The sequence below is a fragment of the Epinephelus fuscoguttatus genome, linkage group LG9, assembly GCF_011397635.1.
Source record: "Epinephelus fuscoguttatus linkage group LG9, E.fuscoguttatus.final_Chr_v1".
NCBI classification, from domain to species: domain Eukaryota; kingdom Metazoa; phylum Chordata; class Actinopteri; order Perciformes; family Serranidae; genus Epinephelus; species Epinephelus fuscoguttatus.
The window spans coordinates 37,682,019-37,694,868 of record NC_064760.1 but is presented as its reverse complement, the minus strand read 5'-3'; the positions used below and the strand labels follow the sequence as shown (position 1 = coordinate 37,694,868).

At 41.6% G+C, this 12,850-nt stretch overlaps 1 protein-coding gene across 4 annotated transcripts in view; it reads right to left on the bottom strand.

Annotated features, from left to right (window-relative positions):
* The window catches only part of myot (myotilin), a 37,757-nt gene continuing 24,907 nt past the window's right edge, over positions 1-12,850 (bottom strand). For 2 of the 4 annotated variants that reach the window (XM_049585829.1, XM_049585831.1), the window contains exons 10-18: positions 11,758-12,743; positions 10,451-10,601; positions 10,088-10,189; positions 9,282-9,319; positions 7,011-7,146; positions 6,603-6,810; positions 6,270-6,435; positions 4,961-5,094; positions 1-2,229 (exon numbers count right to left, since the gene is read on the bottom strand). In XM_049585829.1, coding sequence (XP_049441786.1) covers positions 2,087-2,229; positions 4,961-5,094; positions 6,270-6,435; positions 6,603-6,810; positions 7,011-7,146; positions 9,282-9,319; positions 10,088-10,189; positions 10,451-10,601; positions 11,758-12,743 — 2,064 coding nt within the window. In that variant the 3' untranslated portion in view covers positions 1-2,086. The remainder of the gene's footprint in view (positions 2,230-4,960; positions 5,095-6,269; positions 6,436-6,602; positions 6,811-7,010; positions 7,147-9,281; positions 9,320-10,087; positions 10,190-10,450; positions 10,602-11,757; positions 12,744-12,850) is intronic. The other 2 variants (XM_049585830.1, XM_049585832.1) reach the window with 2 other exon arrangements.

Sequence of the window (12,850 nt, the reverse complement as noted above, 5' to 3'; positions counted from 1 at the left end):
CAATGCTAAAGTCACATAAACTTTATTCCTCATTCATCCAGTGATATGTAGAACTTACACAACAAACAATACTGAGGGAGAATACACACTACTACCTGCAGTTTAAATCTCAACAGACAGGGCCTAATTTATCAAAACTACTCTGGTGCTTAAAGCAAATCCAACGTTTAACCCTGTTTGATCCAATCTTCATAAGTCCTGAGTGAAAGGCAGTTTACATGTTCACATGCAGCTCAACTGTGCTGCATTTGTAGCAGGAAATACAGTGTTCATCTTGACTTTCATGTTGTGACCTAAATCTCAGGTTCTGTTGGCATCAGACTGAACTGTGGCTACACGGGGTTAAACACCAGATTTTCTGTTTGCATGCAGATCAAGCCAAAAGTACCAGGTTTTTGTGAAATTACTTCTTGGCTGGCAGTAACAACAAGCAGTTCCAAGGTAAGCAGGCATACTGAGCCTCTTTTTAACAGATCTTTCTATGCAAGGCTCTGGTGGGAAATGAGGAGCGTGGCAAATGTGGCCACAGGCTGACATACCGATACTTACAGTTCAACTGAACATACAGACTGAATGATGCTTGCCTCCTCTTTAGTAAAATGTAAAAACATGTCTTATCTGCACTGCAGACGTGATAAAATGTAAACCATTCATAGTAAGTTAGTTCTGAGTGCTGTTTAGAGTGCAGATCAGGTTTTGTGTTCAGTCATAGAGGCTGGGTATCAGAATGGCAGCTCGTTGCTCTTTGTCCAACTCATTGATATGATACACTTCTGGCTGCAGCCTTCTGCAGACCACAAGAGGGGCGCCTTCAAGCCCCAACATTGATAACTAATAGCTTCAGTTCAAATAAATACCTTCATTCACATACACTGTATATTAGAAACCAACTTTAAAAACACATATTAGACTGAATTTATACCACAGCAGAGAATCTGAGCAGGAACCAGTTGTGACATCTGAGCTCTCTTTAAACACTCTATTCCAGTAAATGCAGCTTTACAGACACACATCATCAGAAGCAACAGCAGCTGTAATTCAGGGACAAGAACTTCAATTTGGAGGCTCAAACACTAAATCATCCTCATTTAGCTACAGGCTGGAGGACAGGAGAGTATGAGACAGGATTAAAGAGCAGCGATAGATGCTGGCAGTGTTGGATTGTGGGTACTGTAGTTAATTAAAGCCATTAAAGTTTTGTAACCTATACCATGCAACAGAGCTGGAAACTGGTTGCAAGATAATTATTTTAAATAAAAGGTGCAATGAAAGTGTTAATAAATATGTTTGAGAAGTCCTGTCATCATTGGTTTCTATGGGGAAATGGTTTCTGGACCACAGGGGCTTTAGTGTCACAGTATTGTAGTTGGCAGCTGGGATAAAACTGGCAGCAGGTCTGACTCTGCCCCGCCGTATCCAGGTCTATTAATACATCCGTGACCGAGACACCATTTTGCTGAGAGCAGAATGGACAGGCAGATGAAGAGAGGCTTACAGGCATGTATCAAACATCAGCTCTGAAACCTTAAACAACAAAACAGAGAAGGGAGAGGCACAGTGGTGACGAACAGCAGCAGATGGACAGTAAGAGGTGTGTTTAATTTAACTCAGAAGGCACTTCACTATGGAAACACTTCACTCAAAGTAGCTACCACATGCTCCTTATGCTTAGGGTTGTTGTTTCCTCAACACATCATCTAATAGATGAAGGCAGGTTTTTTTTTAGTGTATTTGCAAGATTCATTTATACTTTTTCCAAGGAAGTAAAATTCTTAAATACGATATTGCAGTGTAATTAAAGGATTTTACTGTAAATGTACCTTCATCCTAAAAACATGGCAAGCACACTGCTTAGTTTGTAGTTAATCAGCCTTGTACAGTAGTACAACCAAAATGTTTTGTTTAATGAACCTGGTTTGGATTGGCCTCAAAATTGTCCTTCTGTGTCCTGGTGTGCTGCGATACTGTAAATCTGAACCAAAGCCTAATCAGTACCATATCTGCCGTGAAATGACAGTTAATACAGGCTCTGGTCCAGTTTTACACTTCTGACACGTGTGATAGTTATCTGAGGGTTAGTGTGGCTCTACAGCTCTTCACTCTCGTACAGAGGGGCCGTGTGCTGGGCGGGGCTCTCCACAGTCAGAGCAGGCACATGGCTCAGAGACGACAGCAGCTTCAACGTCTTCGAGCCAGGGGGCGCCGTTTTCATGGGCTGGGTTGTACGAGCTATGAGGGACAAAGGAGAGGGGAGTGATGAATTCAAATGAACCTTTACTGATCGATGACATATGGACTCAATTTTGATCGTTTTCTTGTTTGACTGGAATAGTTTTATTAGAGGAAGGCTAGTAACTGTAATTGTTGACAACTATATTATTCACTTATCATTATTTTATCATGCTATAACCCTACCTGTCTACAATTTTACAAGTATGGTATTTCATGAACTTTGAAAATGTTACCCACATATATTATAGTGTCTGCATGTGAATCCAGATTGTCTGATAACAGTTCTTCAATTTAAAAGCAGTGCTTAATGTTGTGGTCCCTTACTTTATTATTTTTTGGATAACTGAGTAAAAACTTCAGGGTGACAAATCCTTTTTCATAGGCCTGCTGATGCCTTGTTTATTTATATATTAATAATAGGACTAACATCACTGGTGTTACCAACAGCAGTAAGAGATTATACTGGTGGACAACTAGCTAAACATTCCTTTCATGCCCGCTGTCTGAAAATAACTCTTCTGCCCTCCACACCACAGCACAGGACAGCACATCATGGCTCGTTGCCAGGTAAAGAACCAACACACGTTTGTAGAGACAATGGGTCCGCAGCTCTTCATGTTTCACTCTCCATTGTCAGACTCACTAAACAATTCACTAGTGATTTTACAGTTACTTTCATCTGGGCCTGATGTGTTTGTATGTGTGCACATGTCCTCTGGGGCGAGACACTGTTTATAGTTATACTGTGTAGTTGTCCATGCAAATCAGCTGTAGTATTAACTGTAAATAATCACAACCTATTACATGTCATCAAGGCTCAAAAAATACAAATACTAAACTACAGTATGTAACACAAATACACAGAAAAACAACAAAATGGGCCCCCTTAAAATCAAAAGAACACCAGGGCCATACTCATGTATTTATCATTTAGAGGCTGGGGGGAATCTCTGAAACAAAAATCCTTGATCAGGAGTTCTTAAAGTTTTGATAACTGAGTGGCATTGTAGGGAGCCAGCATATGAATGAGGGCTGCACAGGAAAAGTGCAAACAGACTATACTGACTTTTTTAAATTACCTTTTAATGACATACTTTACTATGACATTTTAAATTACCTTTTAATGACATACTTTACTATGACATTTTAAATTACCTTTTTCCGTTTTTTTACCATCATATTACATACTAAGCAATTACTTCTTTATGTCATGTTTTTTGAAATGCTATGACTTTTTGTGACATTTTTATGGCATATTATACTCAAACTTTTTTATGACAATCTTCTGAATACTATGACTTCTTATTAAAAATTTGAACACACTATACAATGACTTCGTTCACTGATATTTATATTATAAAACCTTGACGGAGAGTTTACAGACGGTGAGTTGATTTCCTCATCCCTGTGAGTGACTCGCAACCACAAGTCATCACTGTCCAAAGCTAACTAAAATACAACACCAGCAACTGAAAAATAGACATAAGAGCTTAAATTTAGCACAACTTTAGGGGAGCTGACTGAGCAGCAACTGGAAATGTCCACGCCTAGATCATTAATAACAAGCGCCGATTTTCTCTCCTTTGAACCCTAGTTTGGAACGTCAGTGTGTTCTTGTTAAGTGCGTTCAAAGTTCACCGTTGTGCTGGAAATTAACATCAATACATGCCAAATGTTATGCACACTATAAAAGCATATAAATAATCATGATCAATACATTATTGGGCGGGATAATTTGATACTTTAAGTGTACTGTGATTATGCCCCAGGTATAAACCACCTCTAAGCTCTCACTTGGGTCCAACTAAGACTGGGCAATATACCAATATTAAATCAATATTGTGATATGAGATTAGATACTGTCTTAGATTTTGGATATTGTAATATCATTGTTGTCTTTGTCCTGGTTTTAAAGGCTGCACTACCAACCAGACTGGCCTGTTAAACTTTTTGCCTTTTGTCACACTATCTGTCGAGGTGTTTGGTAAAAAATGTTTTGATATTTAATTTTCTCCATATTACCCTGCCCTAGTCTGAATATTGCCACAGCTGTATGCCATTGTCACTTTGAAATGTATGGTGGCTTACCCTGCTGATGTCTGAGAAAAGTTCTCTATTTTTACTATTATGTTACCAACCATAAGCTCTTAGTAATGAAAAGCACCCAGTAAAGCCTGTCTGTTATGAGGTCCTGTTCAATTACAATATCTGAGTCCTGGTTCATACAAAGTGGTCAGGTTTGCTACTCATGTACACAGTCCAGCTCTGCGTAACAGAGGGTCAGATAGTGTTCTGCGAGGCCTTTGTCAGCTCTCTCACTCAGCCCCTCTCCACAAAACAGATGGTGTGTTATGTGATAGAGCAGAAACCTAATAGCTGTGTTGTATTTACCTCCAGTGAGCTCTCTCTCATCAGTGGATGCACTCCATACTTATCACTCTGACTCGCTGATTATGCAGTAGTCTTTAGGAAAGCTGAACAGCTCGACGCTGCATACATTCATCAGGTTTCCGCTCGATCACATAACACGGCATTTGTTTGACGTGTTCCAGGCTATAGAGCCAGCGTCACTGTAGCGTAGAGCACACAACATCCTCCATCTGCTGTTTTAATTTTACAGCCTGGGCTACTATGGTAACTACTCAGCTATCTCACACAAGAGATAACTGAGATGGATCCTTTACAGCAAATTTGCATAGAAAGATGAACACACACAAGGTGGACTTACTGCCGACATCCAGCCTGGCGTTACATGTGGACATGCCAGCTTCATTGATGGCAGAGAGAGTGTACCAACCAGCATCAGTCTTCATCACCCTCTCTATTAACAAGCACTGCCGGCCTGAACCATCCTCATACAGACTGTGGAGGAACAAAGACAGAGACTAAGTGTTTAATTCATCATTAAGTTAGAACATGTTGGCTAAAGCTTCCTAATATTCCTAGTATTTAAAAGAACATACAAAAATACACGATTTAAAAAACACAATGACACACATAAACTGAGAAATTAAAAGGGATTAAAACCTACACAGTAAACGTGTATTGACAATATAAAAATATTTATTATACATGTAGGTGCTTTCAGGTATCTCAAAATACCAGTACGACCTATTGAGTTTGATGCACAATACTTAACTGCAGTTAAAGCAGCTGTGTGGAACTTTTTACCATTCATTAAACAGTCCCTAGTTCGTATCACCTCCCCTTGAAGATCTCTTGTACAGTAGGTGGTGGTATGCACCTGGAAGTTGTTTGCGATCCGCCAATAAATTGAGAGAAGAAGAAGAGCTGTGTTTACAGAGAGTGTTCTTCGAGTAAGCGGTACGCAATGGGCATCGCTGAACACATAATGGTTTTACCACATGTATCTATAAGGACTTGGTTGTACTTTCGATGTCATGGCGGATAAAGAAGGAGCACCATCTAAAAGAAAAACAGAACAGAACAGAAGAACAGAAGAAGGCTAAACGGGACAGTAATAGGGCTCGAGCCCAAACACGTGTAAACTTCGGTCGGGCATTCACCAAGTGGAGAAAGCTGAGAGATTTGAAAGGTTTTAAAACTGATCCCGAGTTGGCCCTTTTCCTAATCGACAGGTATGTAATTTTTGTTTTTATTTAGAGAATATACCGCAACTCGTTAGATGTTGTTTCTCTTCAATATATGACGACATGGAAGTTATAAGCAAGCTAAATGTAACGTTTGCTGATGTGAACCGCTTTTGTCCCAGTAACGTTACAACAAACGCCACAAAATTATCTGTGACTGCGACCATGAACACAAATACACAGCAGGCAGTTGTCCTCAGTTTATAAGAAATTCAGAGTTACACCAGAACATTTATGATTTTCCTCTCGCTCTCCAAAACAAATGCATGCAGTAATTGCCGGTTGCAGTCGAGATTTTACTACCCCAGGCTGTAGGTGTCATACCCTTTCGACCAAAGGGGGGCACTATAATCAACGAAAACATAAAGTTCCGCACAGCTGCTTTAAGGAGGAGTTTAGGGGTAACCAAGTACTTTTCTGACCCACCTCATTCTGTGTGGGTCAATGCGCAGCATGTCTTTATCTTTCTTCCAGAAAAGCTGTGGAGGAGGGGAAGCGTCCACTTTACACTCTAACCTAACAGTGTCACCCTCTAAAGCTCTGGAGTTCGACATCTTCTGGACAAAGGTGGGAGGACGAAGAGCTTCCTGGGCTGCAGGGGGAGGTTGCACAGCGCAGGTGATTACATATCTCCCACTCAGAATAAATACTGTACAAAGTAGGACTGGTATAGATTAATAAACTATGGTGATGATTACTAAGCTGTACTTTGATAACTCTCTGTTAAAAAGACAGCATTTCCATCCTTAACATTTTTACCTAACACATCGAGCCTCATGGTAAATCTGCTCTCCCCTGCTCGGTTCTTGGCCACACACTCATAAACGCCGGCATGGTGCACTGTGACGATCTCTATGATGAATGAGTGCATCCCTTTCTCACACACCAACATCTTATGGTAGTCATCTGGACGAATGGCTTTGCCGTCCAGGTACCAGCTGACGTCTGGAGTAGGGAGGCCTCCGACCTGGATTGAGAAAAGAGAAACGTTTCTACTTCATTTACCTTTACATGATCACACCATTATTGCATTGATTTGTTGTATTAGTTATAGAAGGGAGCCCCCGACCTTGACCTGTAGTAATACAGACTTGAGTGTATTATTAAAATTGTGAAGCTTTTGGTGTTAAAAACCTGCGTGTGTGTGTGTGTGAGTAAGTGATTCACCTTGAAGTCAATCCTACAGAAGCGTCCCTCCTCTACAGTGAGGTCTTGAGGGATCTGCAAGAAGCGAGGAGCGTAACATTTCTCTTGGATGGCTGAGCCCTCATTTCCCCTGTCTGTGCCCGTGTGGCGCCTACCCCTGCAGGGAGAGAGAGATTTTTTTATTCATAACCTCACTTTACCTCACTTTCACTGACTTAATTTTACAGTCCACTGGTGACAACACACACACAAGCAACTGATTCCTGTTCAGTCTGACAGCATGGCTGCTGAGTCAGGGACTTGATCCATTTTCATAAAGATGTAATGTATGAAAAGGACATTGGACTCTTTGCTGTGGTCATTTGACTAGTTCAACAGAAAATAGTGACGCTCTCTTTTGTTATGGTGACAACACATGCAATAGAGCCATAAAGTGTTACACTCGCTAGTTTGAGAACTCCATTTTGGCTTGCTGCTGCTTTTTATGTGATCAAAAGTATTGACAACTTTGCACAGTAGAGCGGAGTCAATTTCTGGTTTTGCTGGTCCGGTCCGGTGTACGAGCTTACATGGATTCGATTTTATGCAAACTGGCTAAACCAACATTTGTCATATAACACGTTCTGACAGATTAAAAGTAGCCTACATCAACAACCCGTGCTGACGGCATCATGGCTCTAAATCGAACTTGTATTGTATTAGTAATAAACGATATAACAAGGTGATAAATATAATATTATGTTTGTTCATACACGGACAAACAAAGACAACAGTGTCTGACAGGCTGTGAGCTGAGCTCCACATGAAGGACATCAAATTTCAGTAGAGATGGGAAGGGCAGAGTAGTGCACGCCATGTTTGTTTACTAGAAAGTTCATGTGTTTCTTGGGGTGTTGAGCCAAAACAAGGCAGTTAGTCTCTCAAGAAAACTAAAACTGCACCAGTATGGCAACATTTTAGATTTGAAGCCGATGAAAGAGGCTTCCTAACTATCTGCAGGCAATGTGGAGCGCCGTTTGGATCTCAACTTTTGTTGGATGACCTGTTTCTATTTATAGGCTACCTGTTGCTTGCTTTGGCTTTGAAAGGGCCGCAATGGATGAGGAATCGCTGATTCATGAAGTTGAATTGAGGAATTACCTACAGTACATGATGCCTCATTATTTCACTACAAAAACAAAACCAAAGTGAGATGGCAGCTGGCTTGAGGGAGATCTAAGGGAGCTGAGAGTTTCTTCTAAGGTAAATGATCATTACTAATAACAAGCTATGCTCCTTGCTGTTTGCTGTATTGTATGCAATTTCTGGTAAATAATACAATTTAAAACATGTTTTCTGTTTTAAAAAGTAGTGTTACAAATGTAGGAAGATAGCAAGTAAGCTACTACCAGTCTTTTAAGTGGTTACATATCCAGTCTAATCTCACAGCTGATTATTTACATGGTTTGTTTACATGATGTAACAGAGGTGCATATTTAATGTATTCAGTGAAGACAGAGAGCCCCGATGCTACATAATGCAATATGATAATAGTCAACGCTGGTTTGCTGTTTGGACACGGTGTCATTATGTTCCACTCTGGAGCGGCTACTGAGTATATAATGTAAAATTCAGTATACTGTCCTAGCCCAGCCTGGCTCTAATATCAAACCAGTATGAAAAATTGAGTAGATGTATTTATAACTGGCAGTGTTGGGGGTAACACGTTACTAAGTAAATAATCAGATGACATTTTTGTGTAACAAGTAACATAACGTGTTGGTTTTGCAATTCAAGTAATCAGTTTAGTGACTTTTCAAATCAGCAAACCATTACTTTCACTAAATATTACAGTATTTCCCTGTTTCTTTTGCTGACATTAATTGCATGTTTGTTAAAACATGATGTAACGTAGCTGAATGGGAATATCTGTTCTACTCTCATACTATTTCTATGGCCATTTCTCTCTGTCCTGACAGACAGTTGGAGTTATAAGACACTGGGAATGTTTATGGCACCACACATTGTAGAAATTAAGTAAACACAGGCTATAATTAGGGCTGAAAAAACACTTTCCAATCCTTATGTATAAAATCCTCCTATTTCTACATCGAATCCCATTAAAATAGTGTAATGTTGCAGTGGACAGAAAAACACAAGCAAAATATTCATGAGCTGGACAAATCAAAAGCAAAATTACCAATATAATTTTTAATCCACCCATGTTTAAAAGACTTGGAATCACACATTCAAGGTTCTCGTGCTAAGTTAATAATTATGAGCAATAATGAAACATAAATCACTTTTATTTACCATAGTCCACCTGTGTGTCTTCCTTCTGGTGATTCTGGCTGTAACAGAAAACAGAGTAATATAAGCAGAGGTAATCACAGGTTGAACTTTGAAAATGAACCGTATGGGTCAATAGCTTGACAAAAAGCCAGGAGGCTAACTGTGTGTGTGTGTGTGTGTGTGTGTGTGTGTGTGTGTATATTCTGACACGATAGTCCTGTTGTCACCAGTGAGCGAAAGGGGCTTGTTCTCAGAAAACAGGCAAGAAATAGCCACTGACAAATGTGTGTCTCTGTGTGTATATGCACGTGTTGTGTGTTGGTGTTGTGTGTGAGACAGAGAGAGAGAATAGATGGTGCAAAGCCCTGTGAGCGACAGAGGCTTTTTGACAGAACAATCCTGGGCACGGGCACACACACGGGCACGCACGCACGCACACATGCACGCACACGCACGCGTGCGCACACGCACACGCACACACACACACACACACACACACACACACACCACTGGACAAAATGACAGCATGGTACAGCTCACTGGGGCTGCTGATTATACTGCCAGGCTTTTTCAACTTTGGGCTGAGAGGCCCTGAGAGGGAAACTGGCTCCCTGTGCAGCCATTCAAACCCAAATGACTGTAATAATGTGTGGTCTTTACTTAATAGCAAAATGAAAGCTAATGGGCTTTGGACCAGAGCCAACATAAATGTCTGTGCAGTACAGTCAGCACTGCAACACCCATCAGTACAATCAGAAACACGCTGTTAAGAGGATTTTTGTATTAATTATGACGTCTACTCACTAGATGAAAGTTTGTTATCGTACCTGGTCGGGTTGTGAGTCTGAAAGACTGTCTTGGTCAAACATGTTGTTGGCGTTGTCTGGACCCAGCAGCCTACGAGCCATACGCTCCTCATAGGACAGTTTCTGTTCGAAAATGAAGCTTCATACTGTTAAATTATAATTTTTCACGCATAGAGAGGGCGTGCTGCGATTTGTTTTGGTAAACTACTGTAATTATGTATTGTGTTAGGTTCAAACAAGCACACAGTGTGTGAGTGTGAATGGGTTGGAGTGTGCTAGGAATGGGGGAAATGTTTTTTTGTCGAATGAAATGTAGGATTTTTGCTCTTCCAACACAGTTTGCTGGACACACAAACACACATACACAAATAAACACACACACACCTGGCTGTTTCTCCTCCTGGCCTCCTTTGAGCGCAGCTTCTTTTCCAGATCCTGGATGAGGGCGTCTTTGGAGCCCTGGATGTCTTCATCTGTGGAGCGAGAGGAAGAAGGCCGAGGAGCAACAGACTTCTTCAGAATGGGCTTAGGAAGGCTGAGGATAGAGAGAGAGAAAGCAGGAAGGAACAGAAGTTAAATAGAGCAAAAGAAGGAGGCAAAGATGAAGAAGACAACAATAGGCACTAAAAAAACTTGTGTGCTGAAACAAATCTTTATCCAACACCTGTGGAAATAAGCCTTTGTCCTTAGCTGACGATTAGAAATGTGCTATGACTAGGGCTGGCTGATATGTTGGTATTAAGGGTGCGATGGTAACAATGTGTTCACCAGTAGGGATTTGTCTGATTCTACCACAGGAGCTATTCAGGGCAGGTTATGTAGCAAATCAGGACTGGATTTTTACATGATCTCACAAATCTAGCTGCCTTGAAAGGTTAGGTGATTTGTGCTGACATAAAGGAGAACACTTGTAATGATTGCTCTCAGGAAGCTTGAAGCTTCCATTTTGAAAGAATTTTAGTTTTACTGTTGTGATTCTTTTGTTGTTAACTCAAGTGTTGGCTCATGTGAGGCTTTGTTTGAAGTACAGTATAGTCACAATATACATATACTATACACTGTGATAAAAAAAATTACATATACTGTGATAGAATATTTTGGCCCATCCCTAGCTATGACCTCTAAACAGGTTGCTATGATTTATTTATGAAAGAAAGTTAAAACATCTGCGTGGACGTTTTTACTAATACATGCTACAAAATGCATTTAATGCAGGGACCGCAAAGAACTGATTGCTTTGCTTTATGCATTTAGACAACAGAATTCCCATCATGGATTTGATGTAAAATAAAATGGAGCTTACATAGCTAAGTCAAAGTCACATGTGTGATTACTTTGTCTTTCTGTCAAGGTTTCTGTTTATCATCCAGGTGCATAAAAATACATTCAAATACCTGACTACAGATTTAGACATTTCATCATTCATCTGAAAAGCTTCTTCAACAGGGGATAATTATTTTCAGGCGGTGACCACATCCACCAGTATGGTAGGTCCACTTACTGTTAAATCACTGTAAGCAGTAAACAAGTGTTCCCTTCTCTGTTCCAGAGCTTCTACAGTTTGCCCTACACATACACACATCTGTTCTCTCTGCATAAATGTATACATTTTGTTTGTCAAAGGAATGTTTTTTGTGTGGGAAATGTTCACTAAACATGTGCATGCCAAATTGACGTATATATTTACTTACATGCTTGGCCCTCCCTTGTAGCTGGCGGGCAGGGAGACCACAGCAGGTGGTACTCTGTTCTGTCCGTTGGGAGTGTTGGGCTGTGGGACAGAGGAGGAGGAGGAGGAGGAAGGAGATAGAGGGGAGTGAGGGAGGGAAGGTGACACTGGGAGAGGCTGCTGAGGGAGGGAGGAAGGAGGGGTGGAGGCCCTCACAGGGAGGAGAGGGCTGGAGGGGGCAAGTGGGGAGCGGGAGGGGGAGGTGGAGGGGTGGGGAAGGTTGGAGTTGGGAGATAGCTTGGAGGAGGAAAAAGGAGAGAAGGCGGACTGGGAGGGCAGCACGGAGCAGAGGTAAGCAGCAGATGCTGACATGGTGTCCTGATTGGCTGGCAGGGTGGCGCTACCAAGGCCGGTGGCACTGGGGATGCTGGGGGTGAGGGTGATGGTGGAACGCATGGTGGTGCGGGGGAGAGAGGATGAGGAGGCTGGTGAAGGGGTGGAGGAGGTTGTGGTGGCAGAGGGACTGAGCAAGGGGGCAGCAGAAGGAGGTGCAACAGAGGAGGCCGGGGTGGAAATCGGAGAGCTGAGACTGGATGAAGAGGGAGAGGACTTGGCTGTGCCGTTGGCCTGGATCTGGGTCTGGGCGACAGACTGGGTTTGGTTCTGACTGAGGCTCATTGACTGAAACTGTGACTGGGTCTGTGACAATGACTTGGACATTGACTGAGTTTGAGAGAAAGACTGGTTTTGTGTAGACCTCATTTTAGTTTGACTCTGTGCGTCCGTAACATTGGCACTATTTTGGGAACTGTTGAGCTTCTGCTGGGAGTTATTTTGGTTCTCCTGGGCTTCTTTCAGAACACTTTCATAGCTGGGTGCCTGAAAGGCCGGCTGTGATTGGATAAAATGCCTCGGTCGCTCATAGTTAAATGCACTGGGAGGGAAGACACTGGGAGTGAAGGTAGGCAGGTCTGACAGGTTCATGTTGTTGCCTCCTGACTGGGAGGACTAGAAGAGAAAAGACACACACACACTTAGAGAAACAGAATCAAGTTGAAAGTATACCTTTTTTTGAGTCTTATGAAAAAGAGACATGCAGAAACTTTTACACATTT